The sequence below is a fragment of the Takifugu rubripes genome, chromosome 18, assembly GCF_901000725.2.
Source record: "Takifugu rubripes chromosome 18, fTakRub1.2, whole genome shotgun sequence".
In the NCBI taxonomy this organism is placed as follows: Eukaryota; Metazoa; Chordata; class Actinopteri; order Tetraodontiformes; family Tetraodontidae; genus Takifugu; species Takifugu rubripes.
Genome location: NC_042302.1, coordinates 3,053,575 through 3,073,566, shown reverse-complemented (window position 1 = coordinate 3,073,566; position 19,992 = coordinate 3,053,575). Strand labels below are relative to the sequence as shown.

General features: G+C 49.7%; 1 protein-coding gene across 8 annotated transcripts; it reads left to right on the top strand.

Annotated features, from left to right (window-relative positions):
• Window positions 1-1,192: 1,192 nt before the first annotated feature.
• On the top strand, window positions 1,193-12,566 carry gata3 (GATA binding protein 3). 8 transcript variants are annotated; one of them, XM_029825781.1, is made up of 7 exons: window positions 3,754-4,877; window positions 5,038-5,432; window positions 5,913-6,449; window positions 7,622-7,767; window positions 8,884-9,009; window positions 9,184-9,245; window positions 11,237-11,402. In XM_029825781.1, the coding sequence occupies exons 2-7, from the start codon at window positions 5,198-5,200 to the stop codon at window positions 11,250-11,252; spliced, it is 1,122 nt and encodes a 373-aa protein (XP_029681641.1). In that variant the 5' UTR covers window positions 3,754-4,877; window positions 5,038-5,197; the 3' UTR covers window positions 11,253-11,402. The 8 variants fall into 8 exon arrangements, with proteins under 8 accessions (XP_011611518.1, XP_011611517.1, XP_029681641.1 ...); XM_011613220.2 differs by lacking the exon at window positions 9,184-9,245 and adding an exon at window positions 7,836-7,882 and having other exon boundaries at window positions 3,827-4,877; window positions 5,913-6,392; window positions 7,622-7,678; window positions 11,237-12,566; XM_011613218.2 differs by lacking the exon at window positions 9,184-9,245 and adding an exon at window positions 7,836-7,882 and having other exon boundaries at window positions 3,832-4,877; window positions 7,622-7,678; window positions 11,237-12,566.
• The last annotated feature ends 7,426 nt before the right edge of the window (window positions 12,567-19,992 follow it).

Genomic DNA, 19,992 nt, shown 5'->3' with positions numbered 1-19,992 from the left:
ACTCACTGAAAACGGCGAAATTGATTCTTGTTATTTTCCTCCCAATTAATCTTTTTATGACACCAATAATATCCTTTAATCATCCGCTGTATAAAAAGACGCATTTATCGCGCATTAAATCACGTTTGCGCTGCACGTAAATCCGCAAAAACACTGATTTCACTCAAAAGCAGCCTGTGTTGTTCTTTACTTGTGATTTATTAAAATACTAATTCCATAAATGTAAAACACTGAATAATTCATCAGTTTACCAAAAAAAGACGCATTTGGGCGCCAAAATTAATTAATTTATTAATTTAATTTCCTCCTGCGGAAGAAACATTCGGGTGTGATCACTTCGGAGAGCCAGCAGCGTCCTCTGAGGAGGAGGAGGAGGAGGAGGAGGAAGAAAAGGGTGTCAACAAGAGCTGCACACTCTTCAAACATGGATTTAAATTAAAAAAAAAAAAAAAAATCTTGTTTGTATGTTTTTATTGCTCTTTACGGCGTCTGCTGGTAACAAAAAAACGAGGCGCAAGATGAGAATTTACTGCAATAAAGAACAAAAAGACAAATATTTTCTAACAGGAGATATTTGGCGACGCATTGACATGAAGGTTCAGGGTCAAACCGTCGATGTTTCGGCCTGGAAATGATCAGAAATAAAAGAAAAATATGTCACAAAACACACAATTATTATTCTTACTATCATTACATTTAATTCACACATGTACGATTCTTAGAATTCTTCATTAACAATAAATAAATTACATTACAAATCAAGATTTGGTGGTATGATTACGAAAATGTTTGTGTGAGTGTAAAAAGCTCCTGAAGCGTTTTGTGTCTCACCAAGGAACCATTTTGGTTCCAGCGAGAACCTTTCTGAGTCCATTCAGAGCTTCGTGTTCATCCGGATGTGAAGCCTTTAAACGAAGCCTCCTCCTGTAGCAGCACATCATTCTAAACCTGAACCCTATTTAAATATCCGGATCGGTGAATCATCTCAACCAAAGTTGGTTTCGATCCGACCCGGAAGCCCAGCGGCAGCACAACAACCGAGGGCCGCCATCGCGCGCGTGCAAGCCATGCCCGGAGAGTGCGCGCGTGCTTTCTGCTCGCGATGTGTCGCTGATGAGGATGATGATGGTGGTGGTGATGATGATATTTGGAGACCGAGGGCGCGCGCACCACCTCCACCTCCGCGCTCCCTCCCTCCCTCCCTCTCTTTCTCCCGCTCTAAACGCCATCGGCGCTTCCATCTCTTCCTTCACATCTGCAGGGGGGGAAAAAAGCATCCCTCCATCCCTCCGTCTGTCCACTGCAGGTCAGTAAATATTTACTTGGTCGCCCGCGCGCTCACGAACCGCGTCGGCTGTTTGCAGGATGCGACCGCGTGCGAGGTTCACGCGGACGACGGGAAACTTTCGCGGACGGCCTCGCTCCGATTTAAAACCGATAAATCGATGAATAATCGAACCCGGCGGGAGCTGCGGGCGCGCCGTGACGTCACCGATCGCCGCGAGCTCCATTCTCTCCCCCCACCCCTCCAAATTTCCCCCCGTTTGACTTTTTGCGACACGGCGCGACGCCGCGTGCCCCCCGGGCCTGGCTGACGCGCGCGAGGAAGGAAAAGAGCAAACGAAAAGAAATGTTCAAAATGACAGCCACGTGGACGCGGAGAGGCGCGTGACACGCCTGGACCGGCCATTACCTACCGCTCAGGTCGCTCGTTCAGCCGCAATCTCACACAATCCGTGAAATTGATCTGATTAGCTCGCCGGCGGGTCGTGGAGCAGAGAGTTGCTGAGGCTGCGCCCCCCCACCCCCCCCTCCGTTATTAGTCCCTCCATCTCGTCGCGGGTCGATATACTCAGTAAACGTCTTGATATGGCGGAGAGCGCGCGAGAGAGACACCCGCACGCGGGGAGAGAGGGCGCATCTTAGATTAACGGACCAGCGGACCGCCGACGCGTCACGCGTGATTTTTCTGTCTTCGCGTTATTTTTTTTAAATGCGGGATTAAAAACGCCGCCAGCGGCCTCGAGCGCCTCCGAACAGGTAAAGTGGATTTTTGTTCGATTCTAATGTCAGCGAGAGGTCGGATGGTTCCGGACGGTTTGATAAATCGGCCTCAGAATTTTAGTGTTTGTGAAAATATGAGGGCGGTAAAAAAAAAGAAGCAGCCGTTAATCTCGATTTTACGAATCGTTCTAAGAATTCTGGTTTCCATATTCGGCGAAATTTGGTTCTAAGAATCGGCCTCTGTTCAGAGTTTTTTCCTGAAAAGATCAGAAAGGTGAAAATGACTCACAAATACTAAACTGAGTGTTCAGAATTTCAATCAGAATCACGAAACCAGTCAAAAATGTCAACCCTCGAGTCCCGTTTCACTGCTCGTACCACGAGTTCTTTTATCATTAAACCCTCAATCATCGAAATAGAATCTTTCTGAAATAATCTTTGGTCTTTTTAGAAAATACAAGGCGGAAATTCACATTAATGACCGTCGTTTTATTGATTTATCTCTCGTTGTAAATAATAATAATAATAAAAAAACAGAAACACTGTTGTCACAAAAAAATAAACGTATTTCTAATTAAATGAATAAAGTCTTTGATATTGACTGACAGCGTGGCTGCGTTTAAATTCCAGCTGTTTTCTATCCTGTTGGGGGAACAAATATAAATAAAACCGCAGCTAGATTTATCCAAATCTGCTTCTCCCCCTATAATAACGAGCACAATTATTATGATTATTAGTATTATTGTTATTGTTGTTGTCGTCGTCTCAATTAGCTGTGATTGCTCATCTGACGGCAGGAAATTATTATTTATAGGAACAAAACATTGATGAGAATTGCTGATGAGGCCGTGCTGCAGGAAGCTGTCTCTCTCTCTCTCTCTCTCTCTCTCTCTCTCTCTCTCTCTCACACACACACACACACACACACACACACACACACACACACACACACACACAAACATATACACAAAGATTTAGCTCTGATATCTGAGCTATACCTCATCATATGTCAAGCAAATTATTATTATTACTATTACTATTATTATTATTATTATTATTATTATTAGTGTTGTTGTTGTTATCTGTGGTGTTGGAAGGGATCTCTGACATTCCGGGTTTATTCCTTCTATCTGGAGAAACAAAACCATCCGCGGGATTTCGCGCCGCGTTCCCAGTCACGTGCCCTCAGTACCTGGATAACGGCTCCGCGAGACTCTTCACGAGGATAATTACACGAGTGTGCTGACAGGCCGACAAAAGCAGCGACAGCAGGCTGATCTGAGTTCAGTGTCAGGTTCTCTCTCTCTCTCCCTCTCTCTCTGCCTCTCTCTCCCCCCAGCATAATCGAGCGCGCGCCTTCACCTTTGAAATCACCAACTGATCAGTCTCCCATTGATCAGATCATCAATACAACTTGATTGACAGCGTAGCGCGCGAGGCTTCTGTGCGCGCTCCCGTCGCCTCCGTCGTCATAAAGAGCTGAAGTGTTGGGGGGGGGGGGGGGCTCACGTCCTGACTTGTTTATTCACGTTACACGTCACATTCAGAGGCGTCGTAGACCTCCCCCCCTCCTTTAAAAAATAAAAATCCCCCCCCCCACACACACACACAAACACGACACACACGTGCACGCGAGCACCATGGCAACTTTCCTCGCACTCTCTTATTTCCACTGAAAGGCACCACGGACGCGGGGTCGTGCTGCGTTCAGGGCACCGCTGTGAATCCGCGGCAGCTGCCGGTCCGTCGGAGCCGCTGCAGCGATGCAGATGTTCGGCTGCCGCCGCCCCTGAGCGACGTTTCCATCATTTTAGGATCGCGCTTTTTTTTAGTTCGGAGGTTCGTTCTCACCGCGAGGGGACGCGCTGCCCCAATTTAAGAGCCCGGTGAGAGCGCAGAGCCCAGCGGCCCGGCACCAGCAGGCTGGGTCCTGCTGTCGGTGCTGAACAGGGCCACATTAAGTCTGTTTCTCCACGTTAAATCAACAACCTTTGTCAAACAACAAATAACAACAAATAAAGACATTCTCCCTCATTTATATCCAGGCTTCAGAGTCACAGAGCGCGCGCACTCGCGCTAAAATAATCCTAATCATTCATTCGCGTTTCTACTCCAGCTTCAGTCGTCAGGGTGACATCACACAGCCTCCCAGCGTGTCTTTTGATTTTTTTCAACTTTGATTTTTGATGTTGCCATCAGTTTGATTGACAGGCTGCGCGTGTACGCAGGTTAATTTAAGCGCGCGGTGATCACCTGACATTACCACCCCGCCAGTTTTATTAGGCCTCCAGCTTTTAATGTGATCTCTTTTTTGACAAGGTCATCGAAATAATAATAATATTTACAAAAAAAAAAGAAATCTGTGGCAGCACTTGTGCGTCTCTCCTGGCTCACGTTCTATTCAATTACACAGGCCCCGCCCCCCCACCGATGACACCCACAGACCCTCCTTAAGTTGCGTCGCGCCACAGTTGTCTGCAAGCATTGAGCTGCCTGGCGCCATCCTGAAAGAATGCCTTCACTGTAAAAAAAAGAGAGAGAGAGAGGTGGAGAGAAAGAGAGAGGGAGGTGGAGAGAGCCTGACAGAGCAGAGAGGGGGGAGTTAGTGGAGAGGGGGGCTACAACAGCGCGTAAAAGCCAGATTTGATCAGTGACTTTGACTCGCTGCTGCCGGTCAGTGCGCACCGAAACCAAGAGCCAAACGCGCAGCGAAGCTCCGCTCCGGCCTGAAGACTCGATTCTTTTAAAAAAAAAAAAAAAAAAAAGAAATTCCTCGTTTTCAAAGAAGAAGAAAGTTGAGCAACTGCGCGGGACTGGATCCCAGTTTGGACGTATTTATATATCAACAGCGTTGTTGCATTTTGTCATGTGGGGTATGTTTCCTGTAAATATCTGCTTTTGCTGCATCTGCGCGTAAACTCAGAGAAAGTTTTTGTTTTTTATTTTTCAATTTTTCCTTTTTAAAAATGTAATGTAATTTTTTTTTTAAATAAAAAGAATTAAGACAGTGAATTTGTGCCTCTGTTTGTGCAGGTGAGCAGAACCAACGGCGGAACCTGTGGATTTAACTTTGAACACTTCGGTCGGATTTGGGACTCTCGGCTTCTTTGCCGCGCTGCCGCGCTGCTTTGAGTCGCGGTGCACGAACGTTTGCCGCGTGCAGAAGTGAACATTTGAACTATTAAAGAGAGAAATGGAAGTAAGCGCGGACCAGCCTCGGTGGATGAGCCATCACCCCGCGGTGCTAAACGAGCAGCACCCCGGCTCTCACCACCCGGGCTTCGGCCACTCTTACATGGACCCTTCGCAGTACCCCCTCGCTGACGATGTGGATGTACTCTTTAATATCGATGGACAGGGGAACCACGTCTCCTCCTATTACGGAAAGTCAGTCCGGCCCGTCCAGAGCTACCCTCCACCTCCTCACAGTAAGTCCGCGGCCTGTTCGGGCCTTTTCCCCGGTATCTGTGCGCCTTTTCTCGGTCGGAGCCACATGAAGCTCCGCTGTGCCTTGAACGGTTTCTGTCTAAACGCCACGAACGTGAAATGCCAGTTAGCTCCTATCAAAGCTGAAAACACACTCTCTCTCGCTCGCACACGCGTGCGCGCAATTCCTCCGTATCAGTGTTAGTTTCGGACGCACCTGCTTTACTTTTTATTCACTTGGCTTTAATTTAAACGCTAATTTTTTATCTCAAAGCGGACACGTTTTTGCATATTTTCCCTACATGCAGTATTTTTTTTTCGTTTTACTTCCTCAACAGTCGATCACGCCTCCGTTTCTGCAGAGGCAGATTTAAATATTTGTTCAGATCGATTCTCGCTGCAAATTCAAATCTGTGCGTAAAAGAAAATCTCCGCTTTCTGCTCTCAATTAAATTCTGACGGCGATGTTTCCCCCCCCCCAGGTAGCCAGGTGTGCCGTCCCTCGTTACTGCACGGCTCTCTGCCCTGGCTGGAGGGCAGCAAAGGCATCGCCCCGCACCACAGCACTTCACCCTGGAACCTGAGCCCCTTCTCCAAGAACCCCCTGCACCACGGCTCCCCGGCCAGCCTGTCCGTCTACCCCCCGGCCTCTTCCACGTCCTCCCTGTCCACCGGACACTCCAGCCCGCACCTCTTCACCTTCCCCCCGACGCCCCCCAAAGACGTGTCCCCGGACCCAGGCATCTCCACGCCGAGCTCCAGCAGCTCCGGACGGCAAGAGGACAAAGAGTGCATAAAGTACCAAGTGACCCTGGCCGAGAGCATGAAACTGGAGTCCGCGCACAGCCGGAACGTGGCGTCTCTCGGAGCAGGGTCTTCCTCTGCCCACCACCCCATCGCCACATACCCTCCTTATGTCCCCGAATACGGCCCAGGCCTCTTCCCACCAAGTAGCCTGATAGGTGGGTCCCCTTCTAGTTATGGTTCCAAAACAAGGCCAAAATCAAGGTCCTGTTCAGGTAGGCGTGCGCTTTATTTCATTCCCTTTAATCTCACTCTGCATTCCCGAGATCACCCGGTTCCATTAATACGAGTCTAAAATTAGCGAATTAAAAAAAAACAACCGATAGTTTCAGCGGGTTTATTTATTTATTTTTTATATTCAGATGATTTAATTCCCCTGCTACGAATTGAAATCAGCAGGTTTGGTGCACAGTTGAACGCCTGCATTATTTCAGCCTTTTTGCCCCATTCCACCCCCCACCCCCCACCCCCCCTTCCTCACCGTCCTGCCAGCTCTCTGGGCTGTGTCGCCCCGTTTATATGTTTAAGGTAATCCCATTACTGTCGGACCAGTGCACGCCACAGTTGCACTGTTTACCCAGCGGCGGAGCTCCGGATGCTGGAGCCGGGGTGGAGGGAGGGCAGGGGCGCGCGCAGCCATAACGCGGGGGGGCGGAGGGTAATTATTTTAAAGGTTATTGCAGCGCAGATGAAAAGCAAATTTTTTCCCTCTTTAATGAGATTAATATCAGCGGCTTTGACGGGAGTGAAGAAAACAGTGGATTAGCCGACGCAGATCATCGGGATTACACACACACACGCACACACACACACACACACACACACGCGCGCGCGCAAATAAAGATTTTAATTTGGGGATAATGTCAGATCATTTACAGATACTGATTGTGCGTGTGTGTGTTTCTGTGTGTGTGTGTTTCTATGTGTGTGTGTGTAAGATCAGGCCTTGCTTTCATGCGCGTGAAGGGTCAAATTCAGGGAATCTGGGTTCGCTTCAGCGCCTCGAAAGGCATGTGCGTTTTAATCAGAAACTCCGTGTGTGTTTGTGCGTGTGCGTGTGTGTGTTAGAGTGTGAAAGGGGAAGTTGTGCTGCAGCATAAAAATGCAAAAATCTCTCTCTTTCAAATAACACGTAGTAACCGTCTCAGTTTCACCACCGCTCGGATCACCTCATTATTATTATTATTATTATTATTATTATTATTATTATTATTATTATTATTATTATTATATTTGGACGGAGAATTGCGCAGGTTTTGCGGTTTATTTCGATCCTTCGCGCCGCTGGAATCACTTGTTCGTGCGCCCCCCCCAGTCATTGTGCTCTGTTGTCTGTGATGGGTCCGGTCGGTTCTGATCCGGACGCGCTCCGTGTGTTTCTCCGCAGAGGGAAGAGAGTGCGTGAACTGCGGGGCCACGTCGACCCCCCTGTGGAGGCGGGACGGTACGGGTCACTATCTGTGTAACGCCTGCGGACTCTATCACAAGATGAACGGGCAGAACCGCCCTCTCATCAAGCCCAAGCGGCGGCTGGTACGTCTCCACCACCTTTCTAGTGCTGATGACGTTTCCGTCTCTCTCTCTGTTTTTCCCCCCTCCAGGAAGAAGTAGGCCTATTAGCTGCAGGAAATTGACCCGACAAGTGCAGGTCTCTGTTTTCAGATACTAAAAAAAAGCTGCACTTACAGCATGACACACTGTTATTATCCCACTGTTCTTATCCTGAGAGTCTGCCTCCATGGCCGCTTCAGGCCCGCGCTCCTCCGTCACCGTTTCAGACTAAATTTGGACCGTTTTGAACAGGAAAGCCCCTCTTAGCAGAGGAGAGCCCCTCCTGCCAAAACACGCGAATAATCAATTAGAAAGAGAATCAGTGGAGGTAAAGATGTGAAAACAAGACTTCCAGGGAGAAGGTGCCGGATATGTGAGCAGAGCTGATAAATCAGGCCCGCTCCCACAGTCCAAACAGGCCGAATCAGGCCGGCGCACCGCCGCGGATGTAGCGCTCAGCCAGCGGCCGCGGAGTCAGGGAGAAAAATCAAATACAATTAAACCAAATAAATAAGAAACATGAGTGTCTGACTGCAGCAGAATTCACTATTTTGGCCATTCGCAGCACGCGCGCGACGCACACGCGGCGCGGCTGCGCGCGTAATTGGAAATCCCTCCGACAGATAATGTAGTCCTTTGCGCGTCCTCTGCCGTCACCTGGATATCGATTGTTTTCCCAGAGATTATCACATCAATGTCAGCCTGATAAACGCAGCTCGGCTCGAGTCCAACAGCACCGACCAAGTCACGCCCCGATGATTAAAAGCCAAACACAAACGCGCTTTAAGGAAGAAACAAGTCAGATTTAAAGGGTCCCGCTGCTTCTTTTCTTTCTGTAAATATTTGTTTCATTTTTCTTTTGCTCTGTTCTTGGTGTTTCTGTCTTCATCTGTTTCAGCCTTTGATGAACTTCAAATAATCTTGAATAATCTGTGTGTGAAAGTGTTTTATCTGAAAAACTGCCTGTACAGATTCTTACGCGCGCGGAGACGCGTCAGAGATTAGAACTGAACCTGTTGTTGCTGTAAAAGTTGTCCGTTGATTGGATCAGGACGTGGTCATGTGACGCCCCCCTTCCCCCCCCCTGTCGTTGTGCAGTCCGCAGCTAGGCGTGCGGGGACGTCGTGCGCGAACTGTCAAACCACAACGACGACGCTGTGGCGGAGGAACGCGAACGGGGACCCGGTTTGCAACGCCTGCGGCCTCTACTTCAAACTGCACAATGTGAGTAAGAACAACCCCAAACGATGATCTTCATCATCCGCCAGAAATGTGTCAAACTCTTCATCCTCCTCTTCCTCTCTGTCTGTTTTCATATTAAAGCGAGGAGGGCGGGGCTTTATTAAAATCCAATTAATTTTCCCCTTCCTTCTTCTTATTTCTACCTTCTGGTTCCAGAGTGGGTCAGGGACTTGGACCCCCTTCCCCCTCCCCCCTCTGACCACCAGTGATTCAGCTGGGTTAGTGCCTCATCACTCCTTTTCTACATCCTCCATGTAAAAACCCCAGGGACTAGTTTATCTCTCTCTCCTGCGGAGAAGCGGTCGCCTTCAATTGGGCAGCCATTGTCATCGTAGGCTAATAAAAAGAATAATAACTACCAGCAGGCTAAGTGTGGTGGCGCTAATATTCCCCCCCCCCCCTCGACTTGCCCGCCGCCCCGTAAAACCGTTTCCCGCCCGTTGTCGTCAGCGAGCAGCTGGAAACAGATTGAGAAAGAGTTGAGGACGTAACAAGTGATGGTTAACACTTGAACTCACCTCAACCTCCACGTTTGCTCAAGCGGAACCCTCTGACTGGAGCATCGGCCCGAAAGGCCCCGACAACAGCGGCGCTAGCGCGCAACGCGCGTAAAAACGGTCGGGGTTGGCGTCGGAAAAACAGCCCACCAAACCAGACAATTAGCCTGAGCTTTAATATTTATTTTACTTCTTTTGTCACCTTAAAATCCTGCCGAGCCTCGAATATGTTCTCAGTTCTGTCCTCCCAGAACTTTTTTGGTTCCTCATTAGTTGAATACTTACGGGGGATTTTTTTTTTTGTTATTGCCGCTGACATTATGCAAGTGGGGATTTCCGTTTTTCTTAAATCCGATGCGATACTGAAGTTGTGAACTTTGTCTCGTTGACATCTGAGCGTTCAGGTTTGACACCTCGTGGCAGCGGGTGTGTGAGCGGCCACCAGCTGTTGTTTGATGTTTGGCGGCGGCGGCGGTGCAGGTCGGCGGCCCAAAGGCTTCCTCGGCCTCAGAGGCCCGAGTGAGACACAGCCGTTGGAGCCACATCTTAGATGTGGAAACCACATCAGAGGGGAAGGTGGGAGGGGGAGCGCTAGCTCTCTGCCCTTCGCTAATCATCCAGGCCACTCTGGCTAAAGTGTCGCGGACGCAGCGAGGAAGAAATCCCCGTTCTCATTTCGCCCAGAAAAAAACTGCTGGGAAAGATCAGGAAGCCAGTCGGCCTCATAATCCTGCCCACAGCTGGAATTCCATCATCCAGTTTCTCATTCCCGCTTAAACCCAGGCTAGAGGACGGCAGCCGGGGCCATTTTGGCCACTCGGCGGCGGGGGAGGGGGGCACTTGGCGGCCGATGGCGGCGGCCGGGTCCATGCGTCTCAGTGGCCGTCTCTACTGCCAGGTCCTCCTCCATCTTCCCCTCATCCACCTCCATCTTTTCTGTCTGTCCTGTCTGTCGTTCTGGCGGTTCTGCTCACACACACACACACACACACACACACACACACACACACACACACGCACTCTGCTTAATTTTGGTTCTGTTACATTGTCAGATGTTCCCAGAAATGTGAATATGCCTTTAAGCCAATATTTTAATGTATTTTAAATGAGCAATTTTGTAAAAATACTGTTGTAAAAGTATCTGCTGCTAAACACGCTTCTAGTATTTAAATAGGAAAAAAAAGAAAGAAAAACATCTTCATTTTGAGTCATAAATTTCATTTATATTCAGAAATCAGTTATACTAATTCTAAACAAAAGAACAGATTGATAAAAGAAGACAAATTTTTAAAAAATCCGACCTTAATTAAAATAAATACGATTAACAGATTTGTTTCTGCTGCGGTTGGCAAAATGAGCTAAATTGGACAGTTAAGACAATATTTGGGTAAATCTACTCGTGATGGTCGACACCATCGCTGTCCTCAACGTTTCCTGATGCTAACTAAATCTTTGCTAGCATTTTTCTGGCTTAAACGAACTGTTTTTTAGAATAAAAATCACGCAGCACATTTACGATTGTATTTGTACTCTGGTCTCACTTTTTCAGTTGGCTTAAAATGTGAAAAAGGGGAAAAATATTTTCTTAAAAATATGAACCTGATTACTGCCCCCCTCCCCCCCCCCATGTGCAGCCCTGCTTCATCCCTTCACCGACTGTTTAAATGTGTGAATTAGCTTTCCCCTGACGCCGCCGTCCTCTCTGTCTCCAGATCAACCGACCTCTGACCATGAAAAAGGAAGGCATCCAAACCCGGAACCGGAAGATGTCCAACAAGTCCAAGAAGAGCAAAAAGTCCCAGGACAGCATGGACGACTTCTCCAAGAGCCTGATGGACAAGAGCAGCTCCTTCAGCCCGGCCGCCCTGTCCCGCCACATGTCCTCCTTCCCGCCCTTCTCACACTCCGGCCACATGTTGACCACGCCCACACCCATGCACCCCTCCTCCAGCCTCCCGTTTGCCCCCCACCACCCTTCCAGTATGGTCACCGCCATGGGTTAGGCATCGCCCGCTGTCGACGCACCGACCCCCTTCACATCCTAAGCTAAGCTAACCTGTCCCAGCACGGGCCTTTTCCTCACCTGTATTTTTTTAAAGGAACATCAAAGAGTACCTCTGCGGCGCAAATGATTTGCAGACTTGAACGCGGCGCCGGCCTCCGGGGGTGGGGGGGCCTGAACCGTCTGATCCACGTGACACGGAGCGCCATTTGTGTACAAAAACCACCACAAACAATCATTGAAATCCCTCCCCCACAAAACTTCTAAACCCTGAACTCCTCACCCCCCCAGATGTGAGACAGGACCCGCCCCTCCCGCACCCGCCGCCATCCTCCCCCCCCCCCCCCCCCGAGGAGCCACAGACGCTGAATATATTTGTACAAATTGTATGAAATACAGCACATTTAACGGAGACTTTTTAATTAAGCGAGGAGAAAAAAAGAAAAGGAAACCTGCCCGCGGGCAGCTAACGTCAAGAAGGGTACGAGTCGCAGCAGGTGGAGATGAGGATGCCTCGAGGAGAGAGGAGAGGGAGGAGGAGGTGAGGAGAGGGAGGAGGAGGTGAGGAGAGGAGGGCAGGCCTCGCTTTCCGCCTGAATCGTGTTGCATTAAGTTAGCAGAGAGTTGGCGGCGGCTATCGCCGCCGGCGCCGCTCCTCTCTTCTGTTTTTATTTCATTTTTTTGGATGTGCTATAGGTCTCGGGCAATTGGTTTGTGTTCACCTAAACACACACACGCACGCACACACACACACACACACACACACACATGAAAAGACTTTGTTCCCGCCCACAGATTATATGCATTGTGAAAAAGTTCCTGTATTTGTTATTTGTATGTATAAATCAGAGTACCAAAAATACGAAATAAACAAAGATGTAGAATTATTTCTTTATGTTATGCAGACTGAATGGCTGTAAAAATTTAATAATAATCACTAGTGTAAAATATGACTGCCTTCTTTTGTTTCGTAATTCCCCCCTCCCCCGCCTCCCCACCTTTGAAAATAATAAACTAGTTTAATCTCTGTTGACATGTTAGCGCTGTGTTACCGAGCCGTCTTTTCTGTCTCCTTCAACGCCGCTCTTTCTCTTTTACCCAGCATGCACAGGGGCGGCTGGCAGGGTCAGTGGAGTACAAACAGGAAGAGCAGAAATAAACAACGGCCAACAGAGGAACAGATCAGGGGTTGGGGGGGGGGGGCACAGATACCTAAATATACACCCATCTATCTGCCCTTCATGGCCTCAGAGTCACGTTTTTGGTGTAAAAACTGAAGGGAAAGGCATTTAGCCTACGTTGGCTAGCAACTCTAGCACAGCTCAGAGGGTTTAAAACTTTTTATTAGGACAGACTTCAGAAATCTGACAGTGAAACAGAAAATACTACATTTTATAGACGATTTGCTTCTGTTACTCCACAAATATCTGCTTTTAACGGTCTGGTTTGCGTAGATTTATTTGGATTTATGAAAATATTGCTATGCTAAAGGGTTATATGTGTAACATTCACGGGAACAGACAAATACAGTGTGTAAAGAGGCCTGTTCTGATGTCTCTTTGCAGACGACTCTGTGTTGTCACTGTGAGAAAGTTACACCATATTCTGTCTGTTTTCTTTATCACACTCTGACATGACAGATGGATATTTTTGAGATGGTGGTTTGATCACAGAGAAAGATACACGTGAAGGGAACTGAGAAGTGTTGACAGTTTAGCTCTTCTGTCCCAGGTTGGACGACAAAGGTGCTTTGTTGCAGCAACAGTGGCAGAAAAAGTGTTGAAATTCGATGACGGTTTGAATAAATCTGAGGATAATACAAATTTAACACTGCAAACAAATCTCTGGCATAGTCGCTCCATCAGCATATTAGCCCATGCTAATTCTGGAAATTTAATTTAAAATTTAGCATCTGTAGTTCTGAGTAGCATCATGTTACACAGCGGTTTACTCTAGGCCTGTTTTTAAGATTGTCACCAAAACAAGGATGCTAGCTCGGGTATCTTAGCTTTTATGCAATGACACAGTATTTTAAATGTAGGAACAACAGTTTGTCCAATATTTTCTGAAATATTATAGATTATATAGTAATAATATTATAATATTATATAATATTATATAGATCAGCGTAATATCTAAAAGTACATGATACAGTCTGAAAAGCTAAAGCTAGGTGTCCGATAAAAACACGTCCGTATTGTAGCGTTTGGGTTGAATCCTGCTGTTGGGATTTGCCGTGACCCCTCCGGCGTGCGGCATATCATCAGTTTCTTCCACATTGTTTCCTTAAAAGCAGCGCCGCATGTACAACACCCCCCCACCCCCCCCCCCAGATTCTGTCCAGAACCACATTTTCCAATATCGGAACATATTTGCACAAGCGGCCGGCCAAATCCGGCGGCTGCAGCGCCGGCCGATCCTCGCTGTAGGGAAAGGCCACGGAGGAGTCAGGTATTTGGCGTCATTTGTTTCTGAGCCGCTGTGACCAATCGGGAGATTTGCTACTGTGTTTTAACAGCGAGGTCAGGGGGGCGTGTGGTATGAGAACGGGACCAGCGTGTGTGTGTGTGTGCAGGGAAACTGAGGAAAGCTCTGCCCCACAGTGGAACCCCCTGGCCCCTGGGTGACCTCCAGCCCCTCCCCCACGCCGGCGCTGGATGGGCGGACGTCTGTGGAGGGCGAGTTCACGGCCGGGCTCTCAGGTGAGGAGGAGGGACTCGTCACCATCGCCTCTTTCCGCCATCGTTGTCGTCACGACTCACTTATTTTTGTGGCCGTCCCGTCTGCTGCTCTCTTCCTGCGTCCGCCTCTCGTCTTTCAGGTGAGGACGCTGACAGATCCGAGGGTGTAATCAGCTCCGAGGACCCGTCCATCTTTGTCCCGCGTGGGTCAGGTCACGCCGGGGGTCAGGGCCGGGGTCAACGCTGACGAGGATGAAACACGTTAAGGGTACACCGATGCGATGCTTAAAATGCTAATGCTAAGAGAAGCTATCACGACTCAGCAAAACTATCGATCAGCACAAGTTTTCGTTTTCCGATGAAACTTTTCGAGACATCAAAAATTCGCCCTAAAACTGCCGATGTACAAACCAAGCTAGCTACGTTGCCTCTTTTCTAGCTTTCAGCTAAGCTAAGCTAAACCGCCGTGGAGATGATTTACGTTCTGATCATCGAGTTTCCTGTTAACGCATATTAAATAAACAAATAAATCTGTTGCAGTTAAAGCCAAAGGACATTTTATTCCCAAAGATGGAGCTAACGGTGACCTTTAGCGTAGCCTAAACAATCTAGATTTTATCTGATAACATGCTAATACCCATAACAACCTGTTTGTTTAGTGTCTCTAAATTATGATGGGATTACTATGGTCCCTTTTGGAAGTCAAAGGCTGCTGCAGCTCTTATCCTTTTCCTTTGTTTCCAAAGACCTGAAGCCTGAAACATGAGGGATGAGCCGCCGCGGCATTGTGGGAGTTCTCTCACTTGTCGGAGCCCCTCGCCACTTTGAAAAGAGCAGCCTCGTGCTGCTTTGTCTCCTTAACAATCGTAAATTTGAACCATAATCTCCCGTCACAACACAGCAGATAAAAGATAATTATCTCTTTTGCTGAGGTGCCCTGGGGCTTCTTGGACGGCCTCGCAGACAACGTGCCTAAACCCTCATCCCACACACACCCACACACAAACACACACTTGCAACAGGCTTCCTCGCTGCACCGAACGGTTCGTCATATATTCAAACAGCTCTGCGGTGCGGTGGAAGCGCCGCGCGTTAGCTTTTTTAGCTTCAGAAGCCTTTTTTAGCTCTTTTCACTGGGAGATGTGGAGTCAGAGTTCAGGGGTTCAGCAAAGGAGCGAATGGGGGCGGAGCTTTGGTGACAGGAGGTGTCAGAAGGAGGAATGAGTGAGGGGCTCCAGGAACGAGAGGATCTGGGTTAAACGGAGGCGGCGGGAGTGAAATATGCTCTTCCAGGTAGAAGGAAGTGAGGACTGAGCCGACCTGCAGACGCTTAGAAGGAGAAAAGCCTCAACATCTGTCCATTTTTCACTTCTTCTTCTTTTGATCTGATTGAAATTGAAAGTCGGAGTTATTTCCAAGCCATCCTTTGGTACCACGTGACCCAGCCGTGCCCTCTGATGGGGCCCCGTGTTACGAACAGCCATCTCTGCTGGCCCCCCGGGGCCAAACGGAACCTCACCTGTCAAAACCGCACTGGGAGCATTTGCATAGCCCCCCCCCAGCCACAAACTGCCAGCGCGGATTCTTCCCAAACGCCACGTGAAGTCGTGAGCGAGCCAAGCTGCCTGAGCCCTGACGGCTGAGCGGCGTCCCGTCATTAACGCCGCAGAAGTGGAGCCGACAGGTGCTCGTGACGGGCCGACTTGGCCCCCGACCAGCGGGGTCGGTGGAGCCCTTTGATGACGAGAGCGCAGGATTGATGTTTATTTAGGTTCACTGCTGCGTCTGAGGAGTGGGAGGGGCTAAGAGACCAACATACCGCCACTTTATCGGAGTCGCAGACCAGAACTGGAGCTCTTGTTGAACGACGGGTAAAATACGCCTGCCTGTGATTGGCTGATTGGAAGAAGCCCCGCCCATTAAAGCTCATAAATGAGCTGTAAAGCTCATAAATTTGGGAGCAGCGGGGCCTGCTGGCACTCTTTTATTTGAGCAAGAAGGTTTAGCAGCTAGCTAAATGAATAGCATGTCAGATTCATGATGCAGGCTTCTGATTGGTCGGAGAAACGAGCATCGCTGCAGTTCTCTGCTAATGTTTAGCATTAGCATTTATTGACAATGGCCCTGCTAGCAGGTTAGTTGTACTAGCGCGTATTTAGCTAACCGCCTCAGCAGGCTTAACTAGGCCAAAGGGACGTGAGCTGGTCTCACACTGTCCCTGTGTTGCACCAGTCTGAATGTTTGGTGGGATACTGGGGGTCCACTGGTTTCTGGAAGAGAATTCCGCCTCCAGCCTCACGTAATTCCAGGTCAAACCGCAGCGGCGAGCGCATGTGTGCTCACGCAGCAGTCGAGCAGCGACCTCGCTGACAAAGGGAACAGTGTGTGGGTCAGCCTGGCCAGAGCCTGGGGGCTGTTTACACATGCCATTGTCTCCCACGGGCCAATCAGGGAACGCCTGTCAGGTAAATAACTCCGCCGCGGCCAATCGCTGGCAGGCACCGCAGGATGTGGCGCAAATAAGATCCATTATTGACTTCAAACCTCATCGGGTTCCAGGGTGAGAGTCCGAACCTGCCGGCTCTCTCTCTCTCACCGTTTGGTGTCTCCGGGTTTGTCTGGAATGTTTATCCTGCTGACTCAGAGGGTCAGGATGACATGGAATTCCGAGGTGGCCCGTCGACATAATTCGGCCTCTGAAGCCAAAAACACTTTTAAGTCAGTTTCCCGGCGAAGAGGTAATTGAGTGATCAGCAGCTCAGGGTTTGACCTTTGACCCCAGTCATTTAACCCTTTTAATTTAAGGCAAAAATGTCCCTTTTGAGCCAAACCCTGTGTTCTAAAGGAGAGATTCCATCTCTGCCGAGGAGCTTCTGGACCTGTCCGTTGGGTCACATGTGATTTGTCTCCAAATGAAAGTAAAAATGTGTTTTAACCCAGAGGAGAGATGCATTCTGGGACGTTCCGTCCTGCGTAGGACGTAAACAGAGGAGGCGTTGGGTCAAATGTGGTCCAACCGCTTTTGTCTTCTGAGTGAAATGTGGTCCAGACCACCCCCGAACGTGGTTTTTTTATCAGATCCTGAAGCCTCCGCGGGGGCCTGGCAGCAGCGTCTCACCAGCGGGCGGATCTCATCGTTTTGGACGTGGTTTCCTCAGGCTGCTGCACCTGGCGGCCTGTTGATGGAGGGTTTGGTCCCATCGCAGATGAAATTGGACAGAATCAGCACTAATTGTCTTTTAAAGACCGTGAGAACGGTTCTGCGACACGACAGGAAGTCGTTTCACCGCTGAACTGCAGGAACAATATTGACTCAGATGATTTTTGATTGGCGGGTTTGACTTGATCAAATTAGCGAGACCTGACGGCGTTCTGGCCGTCGGCCGGCAGTGACGGCGTCCGTCCTGTCACCCGGACTCCCAGAACCCCCCCCGTGGGATGACCGGGAGTGTTTGTTCTGGAGGCAGCTGCTGTTTTCCCAGTCAGACCTTGGAGGTAACGCCGGCCAGTCTGTGATCACATGACCGTGACGCTCCGCGGGTTAATGTTCAGCAGGCCTTGATGACCCAATAGTCCCCATAAGAGGGAGAAATAGTTCTGGGAACTGTAGAGAGTTTTACCCAGAACTGGTCCAGTACCAGTAGGTGACAGTTTCTGCAGCTAACATCAGGACAGCTTCAGCCTGTCCTGATGTCCTGTCGTGGACAGTGGACAAACTGGAGGGACGGCCACACTGCAACCTCTCATTTGCTTTATTGCCGTCTCAGGACGCCGCTGGCTGACCTTGACCTCCGCAGAGCGCTGCCCTCAGGGCTCGGGTCGACTTTGGGACCACAGAAGAACCTCTTAACGGTTGATCCACCGTGGCTGGTGTTTGCCGAAGTCTCCTGGTTCCCGCGGGCACGGGTGTGGCCGGCTCTGTCAGGGGCGGCTCATGGCAGCGCTGCTCCAGGGCTCCTCTGTGGAGGAGCGCTTTCATCGCTATCGGTGCAGAGACGCTTCACATCAAACGCTGTGGAACCGCGGCGAGCAAGAGCAGCCCGCCAGAGAAGCCTGCGCGGAGCGCTAACGCAGGGCCGCGTTGCGTAAGAGAGCAGCAGGTGAAAGGGGGGAATGCGCCCCTGTCAACACCTGGAACGAACCAGGCGGGCGTTTATTTATCCGAGCACCTCCTGACGCGGCAGGCAGCGGCAGGTGCCACGCTCCAACGGCAGGCCCGTGTCGTTGACAGTGGATAAACAGGTTGGGGCTGGAGTGGGGCGATTCCAGAAAAAGGGAGGCGTTAGCGAGGGTTCGTATTTTCCTGTAAACACGGGAGGAGGAATTAGCTCAGACTGGTTCGGAGTAAAACCAAAAGCAGGAGCTGTTTGCTAGCTGGCGTTGGTTAGCGTGATTACGGCTCCGCTGAACAAGCCTGGCCGGCGTCGCCGTCTGGCAGGGACGGAGCTGGGATGAAAAACCCAGCGAGGGGAGATGTCCTGGCACCCGGGGTGGGGAGTTAGCATTGTGCTTCCATCCTTGCTGCGTCACTGTCTGCTAGCCTGGCCCGCCGTCCCGTTAAACATCTCATCCATGTCAGCAGAAACCAGCTTTTTATTCGTCTCTTTTCACCCTTGGCCGTCCGCTTGGCTCTTCCCTCCGTCTCCGTTTAATAACAAAGCCGGATCACGTGGCCCCGGCTTAACCTTGAGAGCTGACCTGTTGTTGCGGAGCGTCGGGAGCAGCGGGACAAACAAAAGTTCGGATTTTCAGGGTTCAGTTTGGAACAATGTGGAAACCCAAACCTTGGCCGGACGGCGGGGCTTTTCTTTATTTACTGTTTCATCAGAGCAGAAGGCTGCTTCCCTTGCTCTCACCCCAGATGGGGGGTGGGGGGTGGGGGGGGCTGCCTCAGGGCAGGTGAGCTAAAGGGGAGATGGGGGTGGGGGTGAAGCTGAGGACTTGGGTGACCAGTTTTCCCTGATTCTGACTCCAGCTCGTCCGGACACGCAGGCAAAACGTTGGCCCGGGGGGAGGAAAGGGAAAGAGAGGAGGAACGGAGAAGGAGAGGAAACAGGCGCAGCGCTCCTCATCACTCTCCTTCTCCTCCGTCCAGCCCGTCTCCATCACTCCATCAGTTTCTCACCCCTCCCCGAGGAAGCCGCGGTGGAGGGGAAGCTGTTGCTGGCTCGGGAGAGTGGACGACTCCCACGATTCTGGTCAACAAGGTTTTCAGGAAGAGTTCGGAGGAGCCGGCTTTGTTTTCAGCGTCTGGCTGCGATGTTTACAGCCGTCAGGACGTTGGAGCGTCGCCGGCAAACAAGACGGGAGCGAAGCGAGCAAAACACGTTCACACCGATGAGCCCGTTGGCCATGTTTAGCCGCTTAAATAGAACCTTTTGTAACCCGTCGTTGACGTTAAAACTGCAACTTAACATCAAAAAAACCTGCAGATGTTGAATTCTTTTGATTGGGTCTTTGATGTTAGCTTCTCATTAGGACTAAAACGCGTGCTAACAGGATTAGATAATCCTTTGCCACACTTAATAACACATTAGCATCCTTCAACAACTACCATTACAATTAGCATTAGCATTACCCTGCTTTCATGTCTGAACACTTCCCGTTCTTAGCGCGCCAAAAACAAGCTCTTCTCTGGTATTTTTGGCTTCCAGCTGCTTTTTCCTGACTTTATTCTTATTCCGAGAGAAGGAAGTCGAGCAGAGCGAAGTCTTGAGCGCTCAGCTAAGCCTGCTCAAACAAATCTTAAGCGTTTCCGTGTTGACTTGCAGGTCGCGGCAGACGC

What these genes read in the sequence shown, in the direction of transcription:
- gata3 (XM_011613216.2), top strand. Translation starts at nt 5,198, where the DNA reads ATGGAAGTAAGCGCGGACCAGCCTCGGTGGATGAGCCATCACCCCGCG. An exon ending in AAAATCAAGGTCCTGTTCAG is followed by an intron (nt 6,450 to 7,621) that starts GTAGGCGTGCGC and finishes GTTTCTCCGCAG; the next exon opens with AGGGAAGAGAGTGCGTGAAC. An exon ending in TCAAGCCCAAGCGGCGGCTG is followed by an intron (nt 7,768 to 8,883) that starts GTACGTCTCCAC and finishes GTCGTTGTGCAG; the next exon opens with TCCGCAGCTAGGCGTGCGGG.